The following is a 23684-nucleotide window of genomic DNA, read 5'->3' as shown; positions in this document are numbered from 1 at the left end:
TTTTTTCCATTTTGCAATGCTCTGTTCTGTTTTTGAACTTGATATGTCACTTATAACAAGACTCTAGAAAAAGCAATCTTCAGTGCAGGGTGTTAGATGGACCCCATTAGAATAGAAGAACAAAGGCCCTTAGTTCTGTATGACATCTTCAGGGTAAACAAGGGCAACTCCCTGGAGGAAATTCACTTACCTAAATTAGCATAGTAGTAAGGAAAATCTCCCAGATAAGATGAATACTGTGGTAGTACGAACAATCCTCCAGGATGTTTGTTCCATATTAAACTGTTACGTGATATGTGCTTGAATATTCTGTCCTGAATAATCTAGAAAACAAAACATAGCACACAGTGAGGATGAGATTCTGATGCTATGTGGAAGGAATGATGCCCAATCCACATTTGAAAGATGGCGGCAGTCAGAGTGGCGACTCTACCCTCCCTCCCACTCTAATTCTCCAGATAAAAACGTCTGCGAGACGGAGAGAGTAATGGAGCAATGAAAAAGAGTAACAGAAAGATATGAATTATAGCCAATCAAAGTTCCTAATTAAACTTCAGTTAAACCATAAATTCTACCCTGTCTTTGTATAATAATGAGTCCATGCTCATTCCAAAATAGACTGTGTGGAGCAGTTAGTCTTTCCCTGATGGTTAAACTTCTAAGAACTAAGATACGTTCCAGGCCCCTATCAAGACCTATTCTCAGAGAACAGAGAGGTCAATGTATACTCGTAGACACTGAACGGAAAGCATATTCAAGACATGACACATTCTAGAAGCTATTGAGGTTTTCAGCTGTTCCTTTAATTCAAGAGGTAGATGTGTTTGCTTCTCATATTTCATTTTCCTTTCAAAGTCAATTGTAGGACTTTGGGTACTGGTTACTGAAGTTTTTCTATATTTCATCTCGAAAAGTAGTGAGTTAACAATTGCTTAAAACATCCTACATAATAGGACAAGAACCATGGCATATGAAGACTAATAATAGCCAAGCTAGTTCATTAGTTTCTTTGGACTTTGGGACCTTGCAGATCATTAAATTCTACATTTAGAGTCAAACATCCTCCCATCCCGAATCATTTGTCAGTTGAATGTGATTAGTCCATTTTATAGCTTTCTCTCTGTGACTTTCAAACTCTTATAATTATACCATCCACTCATTAGAATATGATTTGGCAAATAATTAACTTGGTACGGAATTTTATGTTTTCAGCAATGTTTTTTTTTACATTTAAAAGAAAAGAAAAAAATCCTGCCATAAGTCTTGAGATTTAAGACCCAAATCACCATTTTCCAGGTCTCCATTTAATGCAATGTGATTTTAAGTACAGACTATTTTAAATGGAGTTTTATTATTTGCTAAGGTTATTAACACCCTCATCTCATTCCACATGGTGACTAGATAAGTAATAAAGTGGGCTACATTTATCTTTGCAAATCTTATGTTTATTTTCCTAATGACAGAGAAGGAAGGAAGCAAGGAGGAAATTCAGAAGAACTCAAATATCTTAGTTAAATGACTTCTGCATCTTATCTTTCACCCAGATCAAAATTGCTAATTTTATATGGCTGGATAGAGGTTTCTAATTTGGTGGAGATTTTAGCAACCTAGTGAAAATATTTATTTTTACTTTTTGTGTAACAGGGATGTGTTAAAATGCTGTTGTCTTGGCATTAATTATGAGAAAATTGTCATGGTTGTGAAGGATTTTTTTACATGGTTAGCAATTTCACTTTGTACAACATTTATTCCTGTTTTTTATTATTTGTACTTTCCAAATGTACTGTCTATTTATTTCCTTTTTCTAGTTTCTCTTTAGATCCTCCTTTTTTTTTTCTTTTCAAATTTATGTACCTCTTAGGATGTGGTCACTGAAATAAGTTTGGATATCAAGATAGAAAATAAATTGACAATAGACAGTATCATAAATCGAACCTACAGACAAATGGCATGGAACTCAGAGCTGTCACAAAATGGGTCATCATTCACATCAGGTCTTTGGATGTTATGCTTGTCACTGTCATAGACTTTGGTTTAGTATCACAACATTGCTATCTTTTGAAATTCAAGGATATGATAATAAGATATAGCACTCTTCTGAAATAACAAGCATTTTATACTGCCTTCCAATGGATCTTGACAGAAAGATAGAGGACAGGTATGAAAGCAGTAGCAAATGTTGAATTTAACCTGGGTCAAGCAATTTGCCACCTTTGTGTATTATTTTCCTCATCTGTAATAAAGCAATAAAATATCACATTAATTATAACAATGTCTCAGAATTTAAGAATAGCTGCCTAAGTTGTTATACTTAAGACTTCATTTTTGCCTTTAAGAAGAAACTCACTCCTGTGTTTGTTTTCTAGGCATTGGTTTTTCCATTTATTATATAGTGGCAATAGTATAGATATTATATATTACAGATATGTTTCCATATTAATAGTATTCATGATTCATTTTTCTTAATGATCAGTTCAGCATTTTTTCCATGCAAAGCAATGAACATATTTATGAATATGAATAAAATTTTCCACATTTAAGACTGATTCTTCTTCTTCTTTTTTTTTTTTTTTTTTGAGACAGGGTCTCATACAGTTACCCAGGCTGGAGTACAGTGGTGTGGTCACGGCTCTCTGCAGCCTCAAACTTCTGGGCTCAAAGGATACTCTCACCTCAGCCTCCTGAGTAGTTGGGACCACAGGGGAGGGTCACCACACCCAGCTAACTTTTTTATTTTTATTTTTTGTAGAGATGGGGTCTCACTATGTTGCTCAGGCTGGTCTCAAACTCCTGAGCTCAAGCAATCCTTTCTCCCCGGCCTCACAAAGGGTTGGGACTACAGGTGTGAGCCACCGTTCCAGACCAGAATTGATTCTGTAGGACCTTGTCAAAGGGTGTAAGTACTTTTAAGGCTACTCATAAGTATTGCCAAGTGTCTTTCTAAAAGGTTTATATCAACTTGCCTTCTAAAAGCATAAAGAAATATGGATTTCATTTCACCATACAGAAAGATCATTTTTATCCCTCTGCAATTCTTCCTATCACTACCCTGGAGAGCTCCCAGAATCTTTTCATGGCACTTACTGCTTACTCTTTATTGTTGTGGAAGAAGACATCAGATTTAGAGGTTGGATGCTTCTTTGGCTATAAACAAAATCAATACACACACACACACACACACACAAACACATAATACAAGACTTTTTTTGTTATGGTCCCAGATGGCCCCCTCGATAAGCACAATATTTCTAATTGATGTGAATTCAAAGGGAAGAATGACAGGCTCCTTATTTTTCTTTTTATGTATCCTCTGTTTTCCAAATAATAGACGATTGGTTACAGGTTAAAGTCATTCTATGTAGCCCCTCATCTTGTAACCAAAGCACTGTAGCCTAAGACACACGATGCCACCATATGCCACTTTACTTGAAGCCAGATCAATTGTCTATTTCCATTATCCCACTGATTTTCAAATATCATTGTATGATAGCATCAGCAATACTATGGTTCGGATGTGCATGGCTAGATAACTGAAGAGGAAAATGGAGCATACTTCATAAAACTCCACTAACTATATATCTTCCTAGCTACCACTGGCTCTTTTCATATATTATTATAATCTCAAGCACTTTCTTTCACTCATCTTGATTACGACTAAGTTCCAATGATTCAATCCTTAGTGCCAGGTTATTGTGCAATATTCTGACAAATAATGGAATCCATGAAGGAGCACTGTTTTTCCAGTGTTTTATCATTGACCTCATTGTTACTTCTCAATTTACACAAAAAACTGAGCTCTACAGAGCCTAGTTTGATTAAATAGCTCCTTACTACCAAGATGCAGCATTAGAAAATTTCAATCAAACTGGAAAAACTAACAGAATGCTAGACAGAGCTCTGCACAATGAAATGTACTAACAACTTGACCCTGGCATTGAAGAGAAAATGAGATGTCCTGTTTTCAACTGAGTCTAAGCACTCTACCTACAACTCTAGGGCTCACAATGTTTGAAGACTTCAGAATCCCATTCCCATGGCCTAGAATATAGCAAGCAAGGAGAAAGACCTAGAGTCTGAGTACAGAGCATCCTTAGGCCAGGATCTTCAAGTCTATGCCGTAACTGTGAGTAACTGAATTATTCTCATGCCTTAGTAGCTCCAGCAGTGACTAAATGAAGTATGTTATCTGAGTTCTAAGCCAAGTTCACATTTTTGATACGTGATACTTAAACTGTTCTTATAAACACATTCGCTGTGTTATTTGTGTCTGTGGATGGCATTTTCTTCTATTTCCCCTGATTTTCTGATTATGTTGAATTCTGGGGTACTCTGAGTTATGAAGTATTTTGGAAAACTAGGTAGTACCTGTCATAAATTTGGTTGAGAGGTCAAACTTACAATCCAATCTTGGAACTATATAAAGAGATTTGACAGTTGCTATAAATTCGAATGAAGTATATCATTTTTAGTGTTTTAAAAAAACCCAAAACTGTGTTGCTAAAAAAAAAAAAAAAAAAAAAAAAAAATTGCATGGTTTAAATACAAAGGGGAAAAGGCCTTTTCAGGTTCAGAGATGAGAACAGCTTGATCTTATTTTGATCCTATTCTGACGAATGTAAGACATTCAACTGTTACAATACAAAAATTGAGCACTGCTAACTTAATAGGTGAGAGACCAGATCCATGCAATAAACCATAGGCAAAAGACATGTAATTAATGAGATACCATCTTTCATCTGGCAAATCAGCAAAGTGGTAGATGTGTGTGTTTTAATTACGGATCTGTGAGGCTGACAAGAGCACAGCAAAAGAGAGTCACGCCCAGACAGCTTGTGAGACTTTGGGTGGATATAATGTTTTCGGATAATAATTTGGCAAAATATATTATAAGCCTTAGAAATGCCTAGACTCTTTGGCTTATTAAGATTACTTCAGGCATTCCATCCTAAAGAAATAGAGATGTAGTTTAAGATACATGTAGAAAGTCATTGCTTGGATACAGATATAGTTAGCTATAAAAAATAAATAATTACAAAGAACATTAATAGTAAATAATGGCATATTGGTTTAAATAAATAGAAGTTCACGATAGGATGCATAATAGAGTAAAAAAATTAAAACACTGAAACGTGGTCTGAATGTATTAGAGGTAAACAACTAATAGGATAGAATTAAAAGGCCAGAAACAACCCAAAGATACATAAAAATGGCAGAAAAAACACTGAAGAAAGAAATGTATTGGGGCTAGGCACGGTGGCTCATGCCTGTAATCCCAGCACTTTGGGAGGCCAATGCAGGCAGATCACTTGAGGTCAGGAGTTGGAGAGCAGCCTGGCCAACATGGCGAAACCCCTTCTCCATGGCACATGCTTGTAATCCTAGCTACTTGGGAGGCTGAGGCCTGAGAAACGCTTGAACCCAGGAGGCGGAGGTTGCAGTGAGCTGAGATGGTGCCACTGTACTCCAGCCTGGGGGACAGGGTGAGACTCTGTCTCAAAAACAAACAAACAAACAAAAAAAAACAAAAAAACTTAGCATTTGGCATATTATTTGAAACAGGACTTCAAATTCAAGGAATTTATCCTAAGGAAGTAATATTGAATCTGCACAATAATTTGACCTTGAGATGATTTACTGCAATGATGTACATAAAGATAAAAAGCCAGAAACAACTGGAATCTACCCAAATTGGGGATTAATTTAAATAATTAGATGATATCATAAATGGAATATCATATAGTCATTAATTATAGAAAAATCTAATAACATGAGAAAATATTAACATTATTAAGCAGAAAAACAGGTTATAATGCAAGTATATGAAGACACCTTTTTAAAACTAAAACTACCACAAATTTTAAATTTACATATAAAAACGAATATATATGTTTGTGTGGATATATATGTCAATAGTGGTTTTGCATGAAGGAATTATTTTATATTTTATGCTTTAAGTGTTTTCTATTAGTTTCTAAAATGAATGTGTCCTTATTTAATCATCACTCCTGTAATCCCACCATTTTGGGTAGTCGAGGCAGGAGGACTGCTTGAGCCAGGAGTTCAAGACCAGTCTGGGTCACATAACGAGACCTCGTCTGCACAAAAAATACAAAATTAGCCAGGCATAGTAGCTTGCACCCATGGTCCCAGCTACTCAGAAGGCTGAGGTGGGAGGATTGCTTAAGGTCATTCCAGCTTGGTGACAGAGAGACACGCTGTCTCAAAAAAGAAAAAAAAAAAAAAAAAAAAAAAAAAAAAGGCACTCTGCACTCCAAAAAGGGAGAAAAAATAACATTCAACATTCTTTAAGAAGGGCCTATGAAGGATCTTAGATGGAGGATAGGATTAAAAAAGCAAAGGATAACTCTATTAAATACTCAAATCTGCTACTGTGAACAGAGGTAACGACTCAATTGATTTTAATTGAGGAGATTGCTTTTGGAGGGATAAAAGTTTGCTTGCAGGAAGAAAGCCCTTGGAAGTCATTATGATCCTGTCCCCTTCATGGGAATGGGCCTGGGTCCTAAACAGCCCTTTTTACCCAGTTCCAGGATGAAAAAAATATACACTATGCCTAAGAGGACACTGACCAGAGTTTGCCCTAGGGCGGGAGCAGGAGCCCAGGCTCAGCGTGGGGTGGATAAATGCCCCGGTGTGCCTGGAGCATGACCAGCACTGGCTCTGATAGTCAGGATGGCAAGAAAACAGCGATGTGGACCAAGTAGGGTAACTTCAGTTTCTTGGCATTACTCAGACTTCTCAATGTAGGTTCCACATCACATTAGCTTTTAGAGCAGTCATCACTTTTCCTGAGTGAATTCTCCAAAAGGAAGGCCACGATGCCCCTACTTCATTTTGGGAACACCTCAGAATCACCTCAGTGAATATCTCTGCTCTCCTTCCTTCAAGCCTGTAATGCATGCGTGTGCAGCTTCCTGAATCTTTTCCTAGCTCTTTGTGCTACTTTGGTGTAGCCTCAGGCCAATGCTATCTGCTCTATTTCCAAAGGTTTTAATCATCTGCATGCTTCCTTTTTCTTTTTCCATCCTGCGTTAAAAAAAAAAAGCAACTTGAGGATGGGCACCCATCTGCCTAAAAGATTTTCTGCTTTCACAAATTTAACACTTTCTGTGCCACATGGGTATGATCCTGACTCTCCTCTTAACACAACTTTGCCACACTGACGCTGGTTGGCTGGCTTGCATAAGACTTGAGAATTAATTCTGCTGTCCCCCAATGCCATTGGACTGTGGTGTCCAGAAAACTACTCATATTTTTAGAACAGTAGAGGATTTGCCCTTACTTGGCCATTATATATATTTTTCTTTCTTTCTTTTTTTTTTTTTTTTGAGATGGAGTTTTGCTCTTGATGCCCAGGCTGGAGTACAATGGTGCGACCTCAGCTCACTGCAACCTCCGCCTCCCAGGTTCAAGCTATTCTCCTGCCTCAGCCTTCCGAGTAGCTGGGATTACAAGTGAGTGCCACTATGCCTGGCTAATTTTTTGTATTTTTAGTGGAGATGAGGTTTCACCTTGTTGGCCAGGTCTTGAACTCCTGCTCTCAGGTAATCTACCTGCCTCCGTCTCCCAAAGTGCTGGGATTACAGGAGTGAGCCGCTGCGCCATTAAATACTTTTTTCTAAATGAACTCCAGAAACATGTCTTCAAAGGATGCCATTGAGTGTAAATGACAAGACAGTCATGACCCACATATCCCTGAAATGATGTAAGACAGAGTCAATCTCTGTGTCATTGAGTATAATTTCTCCCCATGTAGGTTTTCCTTTGTAGAGTTTGTCAGGAATGAGAGTATTTTCTTGGGTATGGCAAAGCAGATAAAAGAGGTTAACCAATATATCCAAGTACAGGAATCTGGTTTTGCCCCATTGGACCAATCACACATCACTAATAGCAAAACAGAAGGCTGAGAGAAGTGTATAAAGGACCATTATTCAAGCCCAAGAGCCAAGCGGTCTCACTTACCTCTAGTGTAGTTAATACAATCTTCTCAACTGAAGAAAAATAAGCCTCCCACAAGAATTGTGTCTGCTGTCTAAGTGCTAGGATTTTATCCTGATGAATAGACCTGATTGTAGAAGGAATCTGTAACACAAGGTGAACACATAGGAATTATAACCGTAAAACCAAGAGATGTACTTGATCAAAATAACCCAACTGGGTTAGGCTTTTATTCTTCATAGCATTCGACTTCTAGCATAGATCTACTAAAAATCATCAACTCTTAAGTTGAAATGACCTTAAGAAGTATCAGCTACAAAGAGCACTTACTGGGAATCCGCCCCAGTGGCCTTTGATGTATGAAAGTTACAGTTCACCTCTAAGATTCAGAAGCAGCTTATCAGTTGCTTAGGTAAGTCTATAGTCACAATTGCTGCTTCCAGAAATCCTCGACCTTGCACAAGGTAACAACCAAATTTTATAGAGGAGTAACTGTAGGTCTTGGGGAAAGGCCAGAAGACTTTATCTCCCAAGCACTTCTATGATTGGTCACCCCAGGAACTATAAAATATCTATAAAAGGACTTTTTAGAGAATGTCTATGAGCTTTCCCATCCAACCTGAAGCTAGGGTCAGTCACTTTTATGTGCACATACCTTCTACCTCACCTTTGAGCCTTTCTGCTTCCCATATCTCTCTTTCCGCCTTCAGCCCTTACCCAAGTCTAACTGGATCTCTCAACTGTTCATATATGTTTAGTCATCACTGCTCTCTTCCAGGGTACACAGTTTTAAAGGAAGGACCTATATCTTGTTATCCTGCTACACATTTTCAGGTTAGCAGAGTGGCTTTTATATAGTAGTTATTAAGAAATAGGAGGTGAATATAACCACCTGAAGCCACCACAGGGACATCATTATTTTTAATGCTAGTACAGCTGCTGAATGGCTAGGCCCAGGGGCACGGGAGTCAGAAAGATCAAGGAAGGATTCTTCCTTCTACTATTTACTACCTGTGCTTTCTTGAACGAGTTAGCTGATTTCTCAAAGACTCCACTTCCTTACTCATAAAGTGGGGATAAAGTACTAAGGTTTTAATGACGATTATACAAGTGCTTAGCACAGTGCCTAAAACATGGAAAACTTAATTAATATAATGTACAATCACTACTATCATTATTGGTATCACAGTGATGCTATTAAAAGTTGGACCAGTTGCTTAATGTCTGCAAGGGAAACTGCTTGGGTCTGGAGTTCTGAAATGTACTTCCTGAGTCTGGTAAGTGTTCTGGGCTTGTTCCCTATTTTCACCTACAGTTCAAGGTCTATTTCATTTACGGAGTCTATAGTCTTAAGGGAAGATTCCTTGTGATTAGCAATTGCCCTTTTGTGCTCACCTCTTTCTGCATGCTTGCCTCCATAACATATGACTAATCTGACAGATATGGGAGTCTGGGCAAGAAGGAGAAATGCTCCGTTAGCTGCTTTAATAGGAAAGTTACCCATGGCATTTGACTAAGACTGTAACAGAGTTTCCATTGGAGGGGAAGGAAGTGGTAGCGCATTTTTTAATTCAACACTCCCCTTAGGAGGAGCAATAAAAAAGCTTCACAGTAAGAAGAGAAGGAAAAGCTCACTTGGTTTGGCAATGTCCAAAACCAGATACTAAATCTGTGTCCCAAAGTGTATACCTGGATTTGCAACACTGAAGAAACAGAGGCAACAGGTAAAGGAGAAACACTGGCAGGCAAACATTAGCCTGTAATCAGAGTTCAAGGTCAAATGGAAATAAAACATTCTTCGAGAAGGTAGAGAAATCATTCATATCATAGAACCTTTATAAGTCCAAGGAAACTGATTTTTATTTACTTACTGAGAAAGTCACCTAGATGGCCAAAGAAAGATTAGAAAAAAATTATCCTGTTCAATTTTCATAATCATACCCTCTTCTAAATGTCAAGAAGTAACTGCTAAGAGTTATATAGGTTGGCATCACTGTTTTATCGTGGCCACGAGGAAACAGTCTACTAGAAAAATGCCTAAGGCTGGGTGCGGTGGCTCACGCCTGTAATCCCAGCACTTTCGGAGGCCGAGGCAGGTGGATCACAAGTTCTCGAGTTCGAGACCAGCCTGGCCAATATGGTGAAACCCTGTCTCTACTAAAAATACAAAATTAGCTGGGCATGGTGGTACACACCTGTAGTCCCAGCTACTCAGGAGGCTGAGGCAGAAGAATCACTTGAACCCAGGAGGCAGAGGTTGCAATGAGCCTAGACTGCACCACTGCACTCCAGCCTGGGTGAGAGAATGAGACTGTCTCAAAAAAGAAAGAAAGAAAGAAAAGAAAGAAAAGAAAAGAAAAGGAAAGAAAGAAAGAAAGAAAGAAAGAAAGAAAGAAAGAAAGAAAGAAAGAAAGAAAGAAAGAAAGAAAGAAAAAGAAAGAAAGAAAGAAAGGAAAGAGAGAAAAGAAAAGAGAAAAAAGAAAGGAAAGAAAGAAAGAAAAGAAAAGAAAAGAAAAATGCCTAAAGCTATCATTGCTATATAGTCTCCAGAAAATTGAGTCTGCTGTGGTTATGAAAGGAGAAAAAGAATATCACAGACTCACCTACCAATGCTGTCCTCCTCTCTTAAATAAGATGCATCTTCATCTTACTACATCAAGTGCAATGTATTCTACCGGTTTGTGATACGATACAAGTGTCTGACAGCACTATGCAAAGTGCTCTGGAAGACAACTCCAATTCATTGAAAAGACAGAGTTCCAAGTTTTAATGGCATTTGGCTATTGGTTATTAATCTGCTTGTCCTGAGAGACAGGTATGGGAAAGTGATAAATTAATTCCAATTTGGCTGGATTGTTTTGGAAGTCACCGAGCTCAATGAAGTCTTAATAAAAGGTCATGTATGGTAGCAAAACAAATGGGATGCACCAGAATAGATATAAGAAAGTCACATTAAGCTCTCTTGGTGACATGATGACAAGAATATATGCAAATAAAAACATCCGAGCTATTCTAAAACAGGAAATGAAAAATTGTAACATAATAAAAAAAACATTTCCCAGAGCAGACATTTGGGCTGGGTGCCAACTCTTTAAAACCATTGTTAATGATAGTACACAGTTGCTGTTCAATATGGAGGCAGCTGTGCAAAGACAGACTGCATATGAGAGGGGAAAAAACACCAGCAAGTCTGGGTGGCTGGGAGTGATAAAAATCAAAATCTTCAGAGTCAAGCCAAAAAGTTGCTTCAGAAGATGAAATGCCCATCAACTTTGGTGAAATAGTAGAAACTGGAGAAGCAGCTGGGCACAGTGGCTCACCCCTGTAATCCCAGCACTTTGGGAGGCTGAGGCAGGTGGATCATCAGGTCAGGAGTTCAAGACCACCCTGGCCAACATGGTGAAACCCCATTTCTACTAAAAATACAAAAATTAGCTGAGTGTGGTGGCAGGCACTTGTAATCCCAGCTACTCGGGAGGCTGAGGCAGAAGAATAGCTTAAACCTGGGAGGCAGAGGTTGCAGTGAGCTCAGACCACGCCATTGCACTCCAGCCTGAGTGACAGAGAGATTCTGTCTCAAAACAAAAAAAGGGAAAAGAAAAGAAAAGAAAAGAAAAGAAAAGAAAAGAAAAGAAAAGAAAAGAAAAGAAACCAACAACCACAATTAAGTATACTAAAATGCGCTCCATACCAAAGACAACTTTTCAACTTGTTCACATCAAACTCACGGGAGCATTGGTATATAAAAGGAAAATTATGAGTGGTGCTTTTTATTCCCTTTATTTCTCAAAGTTCTTTTAATGATCAAGTATTACTTTTAAAATAACATTTAAAAAAGGAAGAAAAAAGACAACATGGACAAGCATGACATGCATCACGCTTGTTTGGCTTTTCATGAATAAATGATTTTGGCATACACTATCTCTGCATGGGGAAAACTCTTCCTTGGTGTTTCTGCAAGGACTTCCTTTCCTTAAGGAATCACAGTGGGAAATCATTGGCATAAAAGTGGCCCTTTCACAAAAAGTCCAGACCCCTTTCTCAATGAACACCTAAAAAATGAAGTTGTATTCAGGGCAGAAAAACTTATCCCCCCAAAAAACAGATTCTGCCATATTCCTACCTTTGTTTCTGAGATCCTAGGTACCATGGAGATCACAAACTGAGTACCAGACAGAAGTAATGTTTCAGGAGCTGTGGTCACTTTCGTTTGCTTAACCCATAGGTCTCTCAGTTACAGTTAGTTCATCTGTTATTTTAGGGAAAGAGCTGCATTACTTCACCAGTCAGCTAGCAGACTGGGCAGCAGCACAGAAGGAGAATCAACAACAGACTTAGAGGGCGGGCACAGTGGCTCACGCTTATAATGACAGCACTTTGGGAGGCTGAGACGGGTGGATCACCTAAGGTAAGGAGTTCAAGACCAGCCTGGCCAACATGGTGAAACCCCGTCTCTACTAAAAATACAAAAATTAGCCAGGCGTGGTGGTGAGCTCCTGTATTCCCAGCTACTCGGGGGGCTGAGGCAGGAGAATCTCTTGAACCTGGGAGGTGGAGGTTGCAGTGAGCTGAGATCGCACCACTGCACTTCCAGCCTGGGCGACAGAATAAAACTCCATCTCAACAACAACAACAACAACAACAACAAAAGACCAAAAAAACAAAAACAAAACAAAACAAAACAAAAAAACAGACTTAGAAACTCAATTTAATGGATATTCAAAAAATAAAAGGGCAAAAACATAAAAAAAAAATCTACAAATATTTATAGTAATTCAAAGATAAAGTGTATGGTGCAATAAAATCCTTAGTAATTAAAAAAAATACATGATTGTTCCTGCCCTCAGATTTCTCTGTGAGTATTGTATCCCCCTCCCTAGGCAGCTCTTGAGCAGTTCAAACTTTTATTAGGGGCTGCTCATTTAAATATACATCCTGAAGATAACACTCGCTCAGACACCCAGACTGGATCATCTGAGGAATGATAACACTAATTACAAGAACAAGCCCTAGAGACCTCTCTCTTTCTGAAAATTAATCTGAAGGCAAGTGCAGAAACAGCGGAAAAGAATATGAAACAGTAGGGTAGAATACAAACTCTCTGGTAATGTTTCTAAAAATTCTGGCTATTGAAAGGGGTGGAGGTCCACTTCTTCTTGAAAATCAAAGCTCCCATTCTTTACCTGCAACTTCTTTTCGGAATATATTCTGGGGACCTGGGCAGATTTTGCTGGAAAGTGAACAATGTCATATTAAATGACTTCATATTCACCATGACACAGGTAATTTTCTCCTGATAAAATTTCTTTTATAGAGCTGACCTTTTGGATTCATCTTCTTTGAAAGTTTGGACGGGGGCAGCAATAATCTGCTGACGTGTTGAAGGCCACAGCCCCTTCCTTACCTGTAATAACAATCTCTCATCGCCTATGACGGCAGCTTGGTTCCAATTAATCACTTCAGAGAATGGCAACTCCCATCCATTGCTGAGCATCACAGGGACGCAGGCAGCCTGAGCAAAAAAGGGGACTTCGTGAATGTGAGGAAAACGACAGCAGAAACTGTTCCAATCAGAGGTGAAATCAGTACAAATTCAATGACTGGCATTTTTGATATTGCGTGAATCCTGGACTGCCTAGGCCAGGAGGAAAGGAAGCTTTTATGAGTTATCAAGTCACACGAAGGTTGTACGTATCCAGACTAGATGTTAATATTTGCAAGTCTTGCCCTAGAATGCTAAAACCCCATTTCTATTCTAGTGCATGATCTGGCTGACCTTACTTCCATAGAGATGAGTGGCCTTGCCTGAGAAGTTTTTACGGACGTAACAAAAGCTCACGCCAACAAAATCTCAGTATAGAACCAACCTTGAATATAAACAGTCTTGTCAATGTAACTCCCACAAGTCCACGTGCAAAGTGATTTACCCGAATGTCATGAGCAACAAAGAGCAGAATGGAGCTCAGCATTCCTATGTAGCAGTTCATGGACTTAACAGTATAGAGTGTTCACATTTCCCTTGTTCTGCAAACACCTAAACCAGAACTTTGTTCCCTTCAGTGTGGAGTGATCTAAACCACAGTCATACCAATTTACAGTCTGTGCCGGGAAAGAAACAGCCAAGAAACACTAGGTTAATGACAAAATACTGATTCCAAATAACTCATAATCCAAATCAGAGAACAATTTTTCTTTATGCAACATCCCAGGAGACTACAAGAACATGAGTGATGGCATACTATGCAGAACACACACGGAGAGCAACTTGGAAAAGACATTCCAGAGAAGCTCTTCTGTTGGAGGGCATGACAGAATGATTTGCAGTTAAGATGGCAGAGATAAGAAGTTATGAAGCACTGTAGCAAAAGCACAGATTTAGGCATGGTGCAGGGAATAGAGGAGGAAAGAACACAGCAGCAAAGGGTCAAGGAATGGAGGATGAGAGAGGTTGAGGGCATGCTTTCTCTTGCATTCAAAGAAGGCTGGTTGCAACTTCCAGGTGGGAAATGTGGACGACTGTCTCAAGAGGACATTTCTGCAGAGTGAGGTTGATAAGCTGAGAAATTCCTACCACAAAGGCTCCAGGGGTGGAGCCAGGACCTCTGAACTGCAGAGCCTTGGAAGAGCTGGCCATCTGAGTAGTCACACCATGCTAGGGATCATTCTCAAAATTTAAAGGAACTGAGAGACAATTAAGATGCAGGCATAAAAGACAATTTTGCTTTTCGGGAATAAAGGGAAAGAGTAGGGCTGCTTTTTAGAGTCCAGCTAGGCTGGAACATTCAGTTACCCAGGAAAAATATTCCTGTTTAAGAATGGTTGACATAACTTACAGAAGAAAGAGGAGGTGACAGAGATTGTCCAAGTTGGCAATCAGATTTGCCTTCTGTTTCTAAACATGACCCAGAAGAATCCACCATTTAATTTCTTACATCTAAAATTACTGAGTAAATCCTCCCTCCACCCCCTACTTTTCAAAAATGTTTTAGATTTTCTTGAAAATATTTTCAGATCCTCAAGGGAAACCACACCTTCTCTTTAGCTATCGCAGGAGAGGTGATAATGTTAAACCCGCTTAGTCTGGCTTCGGTCCTCAGCCCTATTCTGGGAAGGCTCCAGGGCCTCTTACCTGCAAAGCCTCCAGGAATCTGAAGGACCCAAGCCTGCGACCACGAGGAACCAGACAGAAAGTGGCATTGTGCAGCATTTCCCGATAATCATACCTAGAAAGAGAAGAGGAGTAATCAGCAAATGAAGACCCATTGCAAATGTGGGGATGTTGACCATAGGTGGGCGTCCATGTGCGTGAATTTACGCAAAGCAACTTGGGAAAGTCACCAGCAGGCAGCTCTCGTTTTTCCATTTTGAGGAAGGAGGTTGGGTTGCTGCGTGAAGAACACACATGAATCACCATGTTGGACAAAGCAATTAGGATCCCTTTTGCAAGCAGTATATATAAAGACGAGTCTGATCATTCTGGCAACAATTTGGTTTGCCCAGTCTTTGCTTCCAAAATCAGATTTTTGAGTCTTGATAAAATATGTTGCCCCATAGGCTTAAAAAGAAGAAGAAAAAAATTACTGGTGCTTCTCCTTCTCCTTTAACAATATGGCATTCAGAAAACTAAGACTGTTCTTGTTCCCTACCCCTTCAAAATCATGCTATCAAAAACTATTCAGAAAACCTCAGTCACAAGCACAAAACAATGTTTGTCTTCTCCTTCAAGATGGAGTTTCTACACTTAACCAAGAACAATCCGTTACCCAGGAAAAATGTTCCTGTTTAAGAATGGCCGACATAACTTACAGGAGAAAGAGGAGGTGAGAGAGAGGGATGCTAGCCTAAGAAAGGGAAACAAAGAATAACGAGAAAAGAAAAGAAAAGAAAAGAAAAAGCCTGAAATAGTACAGGGTACTGGAAACTGGTCTACAGAAGAGATGAGTTTATGTTACTGAAATACCATTTAATGACATTACATTGTTTTTGTATTTCGAAAAAAAATACAAAATATGAGTGTTACCTGACTCTTTACACCAGGGAAGTTTAAGAAAGATAAAAAGCATTTCATGTTGTTTAGGACTGTCACTTTTAAAATGATTACCACAAACACATTCCAACATAGGCAGTTTCAAGTACATTATGAGTTTAAGAAAACTTGGGAAGGTAGAGATGGCTCGTGTCCTGTAAAGGCCCCGATTCTTACAGCCAAGATGAAATCACTCTCATTTTTCAAGAGCTTCCAATGCTGAGCAGACAGGTGTGACTTTGACAGTAGCATATGTCACCACCATTTTCTGACTCTAATAGTCTAATTTAATCATAGCCTAAAGGCACTGAATTCTTCCCTCTTCTTTTTGGGATATTGGTATATACATTTATATTTTTAAAGTCCACATCTATTTTTATATTCTCATACAAACTAGGCATACGGGAGTAAGCCAATTTTCAATTATAAACCCGTCATTAAGAAGAGACATCATGCAAAGGACCATTTGCTTAAACAAGCGTGTACAACTAATTTGCACAAGAAAAGGTCACCGTGAATGGATTAAGATTATCTCCATTGAGAGTAAAAATTTTCTAAAACCTTTGCTGCATTAATTAAATTGCAAAATAGACTTCAAAGTAAAAAAGATTTTTAGGAAGGCTTGAATTTAGTTAAATATAAAAATAATAATAAATTAGGTGGTAGTGATTTCTTCTTCCTCATCAAACACAGGAAAATGGTTGACAAATATATTCAAGTTCAAATGTTGATAATGTCTGAATCTCTGCCTAATAGATGGAGAAGAGAGAAATGTGTACACACACACACACACTCTCACAAAAATATATGAATAAAGTTTAAGCTGATTTTTTTTTTTTAATTCAGAAAGGTCGAATAGACTTCAGACTACAGCAAGATTTAATAAGTGCCCAGAATAGAAACCCCTGAGGGACTAGCACAGAAGGTCCTACATCCTCATCATTAGCCTACTAAAAATGTAAAATCCTATTAATGTTCTGCATTGTAACACGTTTCAAAGTTGCTAGTTGCAGAATTTACTTTAGGGAATGTGTGGAGGAAGAGGAAGGGCAGAAAACTTACAGGAAAAATTAAAATGATAGTTATAGTAGGTTGCTTAAATGGTTATATAGAAGGACTATTTGCTGATATAGCAAGTAAGGTTGACATGATCGAAGCTTGTATTCCTTCACATAATAGGTAATTTGAGCTGTGGGAAGAATACCCTTGCGGGAATTAGGAAACCACTAGGTAGCTGTGAAACTTAATAAAACCCATGAGTTTTCTATCTGTTTCCTCATCTGCAAAATGAAATAATTGGGCTAGATGACCATAGATTCAGTTTTAGTATTCGATTATTCTTTATCTTATCATTTTTACAGAAGAAAGAGGAATGTCCTTTAAGAATATCCCACTGCTTGGGTTTCCATACCCATTATATGTATATGTATATGTACACAATTCCATACCCATATATGTATGTATATGTATGCTGTGCGTGTCTAACATATGTGTATATTCACATAGAGGCTCATACAGAACACATACACTCCTACCTTAGAACAATGATTTTCATTCAGATTCCTAAGCATGCTCAGCCCGTGAACCAGCTTCTCTCTTCTGCTCTCTGGACAGTGAGTCTATGAATAACTAACATGTTCTACCTGAAGGAAGAATGATGCCCCACAAGTGGGCAGACAACAATTCTAGTTTGACCGCATGCTTGGTCCTCTCCCACTCAGTCCATTGTGATGCTCTTTCACACTGCACATCAACCTCCTTGTAGATGCTTAAATCCACTCATTTATTCATTCATTCTTTCAAGAAATATTATGTTTCAGACACTATCCCATGTGAACAGATGGAGTCCAGAGAAGGTCTTCTCTAGTTGCCGGAGCTACCAAAGAAGCACCTGACAATGAGAAAATGCTGATGAGATGAGAATTGAAGATATAAACATCTCTTGGGAGTATTTGCATGACAAGAGGAGATTATAGGAGGCCCACCTTCCAGAAGAAACACAAAGAACTCTGTGGACACTCTCCCCAGCAAAACAACAATTTAGTAACAATCATAAAAACATTTTAAGTCTCTGAGAATTGTCCTAAGGGGATAATGACAAATAGAGAAACAGTCATCCAAGAAAATCTACCAAATCTTGGCAAGAACCATGAGAGTCTGTGGCAACTGGTCCCTGACCTGTTCCATGACCAACCCCTACTAGCTCCGCCTTACAGGAGCTTTACTCTGGGGCAGTGAAGTGAGGGAGGCTGGGCTTTCAGTCCCCCCAGGTCCCATCAAGAAAGTGAAAAAGAGCCTACAGAAAGAGAGAATGGGCCGGGCACAGTGGTTCACATGTGTAATCCTAGCACTTTGGGAGGCCGAGGCAGGCAGATCACCTGAGATTAGGAGATTGAAACCAGCCTGGCCAACATGGTGAAACCATGTCTCTACTGAAAATACAAAATTAGCCGGGCATGGTGGCACATGCCTGTAATCCCAGCTACTTGGGAGGCTGAGAAAGAAGAATCACTTGAATTTGGGAGGTGGAGGCTGCAGTGAGCCGAGATAGTGCCATTGCACTCCAGCCAGGGCAACAAGAGCGAAACTCTATCTCAAAAAAAAAAAGGGGGGGGGGGAGAACTTATTTGCCAATCATATATATGATAAGGGACTTTCATCTAGAATACATAAAGAACTCTTCTGACTCAACAATAAAAAGACAAATAATACAATTTTAAAAGAGGCTAAGGATTTGAATAAACTTTTTTCCAAAGAAGACACATAAAGTGCCGATAAACACATGAAAAGATATTTAACATCAATAGTCATTAGGGAAAAGCAAATCAAAACTACAATGAGATACCACTTTACACCCACTAGGATGGCTACAAGCAAAAGGACAGATGAGAACAAGTGCTGATGAGGATGTAAAGAGACTAGAACCCTTCATACACTTCTAGCAGGAAGGTAAAATGGTGCAGCCACTTCAGAAAATAGTTTGGCAGTTCCTTTTCAAACTAAAAATGGACTTACCATATGACCCGGTAATTGCACTCTTGGGCATGTATCCCAGAGAAATGGAAACTTATTTTCACGCAGAAACTTGTCCACAAATGTTCACAGCAGTTTTGTCTGTAATAACCTCAAACCTGGAAACTACCCAAATGTCCTTCAATGTGTGAATGATTCAACAAATTGTGGTACATCCATAGCCTACAATACTTCTCAGCAATGAAGTGGGACAGACTATTGATATACACGACAACTTCAAGGAAATTATGCTGCATGAAAATGTCACCCTGAAAAGCGTACATACTATAGAATCCCTTCTATATGACATTCATGAAATCACATAGTTACAGGGATAAAGAACACTTAGAGGTTGTCATTGGTTGGGGGAGGGGGAAAGACAGGGAGACTTGAAGGTCAAATGGGGGGACATAATGTTTTAAGATGGACTAATTTTCCCTCATTTCTGATGTTTAGAAATGTGAATCACGGCCGGGCGCAGTGGCTCAAGCCTGTAATCCCAGCACTTTGGGAGGCCGAGACGGGCGGATCACGAGGTCAGGAGATCGAGACCATCTTGGCTAACACGATGAAACCCCATCTCTACTAAAAAATACAAAAAACTAGCCGGGCGAGGTGGCGGCCGCCTGTAGTCCCAGCTACTCGGGAGGCTGAGGCAGGAGAATGGCGGGAACCCGGGAGGCGGAGCTTGCAGTGAGCCGAGATCGCGCCACTGCACTCCAGCCTGGGCGACAGAGCGAGACTCCGTCTCAAAACAAAAACAAAAACAAAACAAAAACAAAAACAAAAAAAAAGAAATGTGAATCACGTAATCACACACTACTTAAAAGAAACATATGATATCCTAAGCAAGAAGGTAAGTGGGTGAGGGAGACAACTAACCCCAGATAATTCTCCACTCTAATAAATGGTTTTGTTACCCTTTTTGGATGGGCATTAAGTTCCCCACTGTGCAGGTAAAGAAGGACAGAAGGTAGAAGAGTTTTCACAAATGACTACAAAGAAAAGTGCAATAAAAATTACATGACTTTGAATTTAACCTAGAAACCAGTACCACTCTATGGCCATAATAATTTTATACTTAAAGTTGTATTGAACAATGTATGGGATGCACCCCATTTAAAATGGACTATGCAGTAATGCACAATCAAAGTCCTGCCCCTCTGTAGGAAACACATTTTTGCTGGCAGCCATTCTGTGCAACCGGGAAAGATGGGGGAGTGTGGCATAGAGCAGGGGTTCTCAAAGTGTGTTCTCCCAACTAGTGGCAACATCTGCATCATCTGGGAACTTGGTAGAAATGCAAATTCTCAGCCTCACCCAAACCTGCTGAATCAGAAACTCCAGGGGAAGAGCCCAGAATTCTGTGTTTTAACAAGCCCTCCAGATAATTACGATGCACCCTGAATTTTGAGAACCACTGGCACCATAGTTAAGAGCTTAGTAATTAAAAGCTTAGTGGTTGGGCAGCTTTAGACACAGCCAAACCTGGGTTCGAATTCCAGCTTTTCGATTTATAAACTGAGTAACCTTGAGAAAGTTATTTAACTTGTTTAATCCTAGTTTCTTGGTTGGCAAAATGGGAATAATACTTACACTGTGAGGATTAAGTGATACATTTTAACCAAAGCACGAGCAAATTATAAGCAAACCATAAAAGGCAGCTGTTCTCATTAGGACTAAAGGAAGATAACAGAACATAATGGAAAACATAGCCAGCTTCAAGTTGGAAAATCTGGGCTGAGGAATTTGGGTTCTTGATCTACCACTTCCTGTGTAACCCCAGCAAATCATTCAACTTCTCCAAACCTCAAAGTTGTGAAGATCAAATGAAATCATGTACAATGAATACAAATGGCAAAGCACTATGCAATTCCAAGTTATTATGATAAATTATACCAGAATAAGAGGGATATAAACATTTTTTAAAACCCTAGTAACAATGAAAAAGAATGAAAACTACACCAGATTCCCAAAGACAGAGCCAAGAGACAAATGTGGAACAGACCCTTTAAAGTAAAATGGAAATAGAAGCTGTGAATCACAATAGAACAGCAGCTTCTAATTGAAGGCTTTTGTCTTATTATCAAAAGCTACGTAGACAAGGATGTTGCTGGTGCACTGTGCTCACAGGTCCTCGTGTGGCTCCCACAATCTCTCTGTAGCACGCGTATTTGCCAAGTGAACCTGCTTTTTGCTAACCAAAGACGATAGGAAAGAAACAAGTGATCCAGCCTCTCATCTCTGTACTCACACAATTCTTGTCTCCCCATGATGTTTTCAGTTTGTCTCAAGTATTTATTCATAAAGTAACTTAACATCTACAGCTGATCTATTCCCTCCAGTCCGCATCCTCATAAGTAATTAATCTTTGCTTATACCCAAGTTTGAATCACATCCCTTAAGAAAAAAAGAAAGAAAATAAAAATAATTTATGACTGTTGTAGTTCTCTAAAGTGCATGGGGATGAGAGAAATAAAATTAACATCCTTTGAGCACCTCTGGAGGTGCCTTTTTCATTCATTCACCAAGTATTAGCTGAATGTCTACCCTGTGTAAAACAACATGTGTTATCAAATGATGGTTAGTCAGTGAGAGGAGTGCTAGGATTGGACATGAGGTAGAGGTGGGGGGTATAGAGAGACGTGTGGTAATGGCCGCATGTAGGCAGGGAGGCTTCCTGGAGGAAGTGAGACCCTGAGCTAAATCTTAAAGGATGAACAAGAAGCAACCAGGCACAGCGGTAAGAGGAGGCGATGGGAATTTCTGGGGGTAGAGACAGCATAGCAGGAACAAAGGCACCAAGGTAAGAGAAACCACCCAGTTTGGGGAGAGGAAGGCATGGGGGTGCGGGCTGCTGTTACTGGTGGGTTCCCACTAGGAAGCCTTTGTTTGACATCTCCTAGAGCTCAGAGATGATCCCTTGCAGGTGATCAGGGTGTCACTGAAGGGCTTAAGCAGAAGAATGACATGTTACCAATGGTGTGCTCAGGACTTTATATAACCCAACTTCACAGAGAAGCAGTTAAGTTCAGAGACCTCGAAAACCCTTCCAACGCAGCCTGTGTTCCAACTCCTGGATTTCTGATTCTAAATCCCATTTTCTTTTCATCACATCGTATTGCCTTCTCGGTCAGCCCATACAACATGCAGTGTCTGAAACTGACATTTCTTATGAAGCCAGGTCCTAAGCAGTTCACCTAGTTTCAAGCATGGGCTATTTGTTGCCAATTTAAAAGGGCTGTTTCTCTCCCACTCAAAACTTCACCCCAGATCACTACCAGGAGTTCAGTTTAAGAAGGTACTCTGTCATTTATTTACTAACCATGTTGCCTTAGACCCTTCCTTGGCCTTTACAGGTTTAACAGTTTAAAATTTCAATTACTATTATTATTATTTTGAGACAAGATCTTGTTCTGTCACCCAGGCTGCAGTGCAGTGGTGAGATCACAGTTCACTGCAGCCCCGACCTCCTGGGCTCAGGGACTCCTCCTGTCTCAGCCTCCTGAGTAGCTGGAACTACAGGCATGTGCCACCATGTCAAGCTAATTATTAAACTTTTTGTACACATGGGGTCTCACTTTGTTGCCCAGGCTGGTCTTGACTGCCTGGGCTCAAGCAATCCTCCTGCCTCAGTCTCTCAAAGTGGTGGGATTACAGGAGTGAGCCACCATACCTGGCCTCAAATTTCAGCTATTTTTGAGAAAACTCTGAAGTTTACAGCATGCAATAGTATGAGATTGGCCCAAGGCAAAGATTTGAACTGAGAAACATATATAAGTGGGAGCTAATCTTTTAGCTGGAAAATGGGTCCAACTGGCCACTGTTCCATCTCAATTAGGTCACTTGAAAACACGGAATATGGAAAAGTATAGGTCCCTGGGGTATTTGAGAATTCTCTGGACTTAAGGAGCCATAGTTTCTCCATGACACCTACTTACACAGAGTCTTTGTGCACATAAATGAGCTGCTATATATGCTAGTGTCAGGCAAGTACAAACGAGCTATGCAAACGTGCAGTGCTGGGCTCTGGGCCTGGCTGACCAGGTTGGCTGCAGCTTCAGGGATGCTCGGCGTCCCCCAGTAGGAAGGAACTCGCTATTTGGAGGTGGTGCAATTCCTTACTCAAGACAGTTTTTTGCTTTGAGCATTGCCTGTTGTTAGAACTGCCACACCGCTCCCCTCCTCCCCAGTCATGCCAAGGATTAAGAATGTATTTCCTTGTGACACTTCTCAGTCTGAGGCTGCTGATCCCAAGCTGTCGACTGCAGAGAGCAACACACGGCTAAAACCAGGGCCAGGAATTTATATTCACCCTTTCACACTTCTTGGCTTTCCACAGAAGACAGTCTCCTTTTCATGTCCACTTAAAATCCATTTCAACATAGGGAAGGTAGGCAGGTAACATTTTGTGGGCTGAGGCTGAGGCGTGAAATCCCTACGGGAGGCATTCACTGTCTTACCCAGGATCTCATGACAGCCTCACAACCCCTGGGGACGTGTGGAAAGATACACCTGCCTTTCACAGGGAAGAGGGAGTCCGAAGAGTCCTTGGACTCAAACATCTTGTCTGAACATACTGGGGTATAATCTCTTATCAACTCTAAACTCCACCCCTCATCCTTAGGCTAAATGTCTACTGACAGTTCAGAACCTTAAACTTAGCCCAAGTGGTAATCGCTACCTG

General features: G+C 39.8%; 1 protein-coding gene across 1 annotated transcript in view; it reads right to left on the bottom strand.

Moving 5' to 3' along the window:
* Positions 1-23684, bottom strand: part of LOC116272456 (exostosin-1-like) — a 64944-nt gene that overhangs the window by 23526 nt on the left and 17734 nt on the right. The window contains exons 2-5 of the mRNA XM_031661219.1: positions 15089-15182; positions 13364-13471; positions 7984-8103; positions 191-323 (exon numbers count right to left, since the gene is read on the bottom strand). Coding sequence (XP_031517079.1) covers positions 191-323; positions 7984-8103; positions 13364-13471; positions 15089-15166 — 439 coding nt within the window. The 5' untranslated portion in view covers positions 15167-15182. The remainder of the gene's footprint in view (positions 1-190; positions 324-7983; positions 8104-13363; positions 13472-15088; positions 15183-23684) is intronic.

This window comes from Papio anubis, unplaced genomic scaffold (genome assembly GCF_008728515.1).
Source record: "Papio anubis isolate 15944 unplaced genomic scaffold, Panubis1.0 scaffold108, whole genome shotgun sequence".
Lineage (NCBI taxonomy): Eukaryota > Metazoa > Chordata > Mammalia > Primates > Cercopithecidae > Papio > Papio anubis.
Note: the sequence above shows the minus strand (reverse complement) of the source record. Positions and strands in the feature narration are given on the sequence as shown.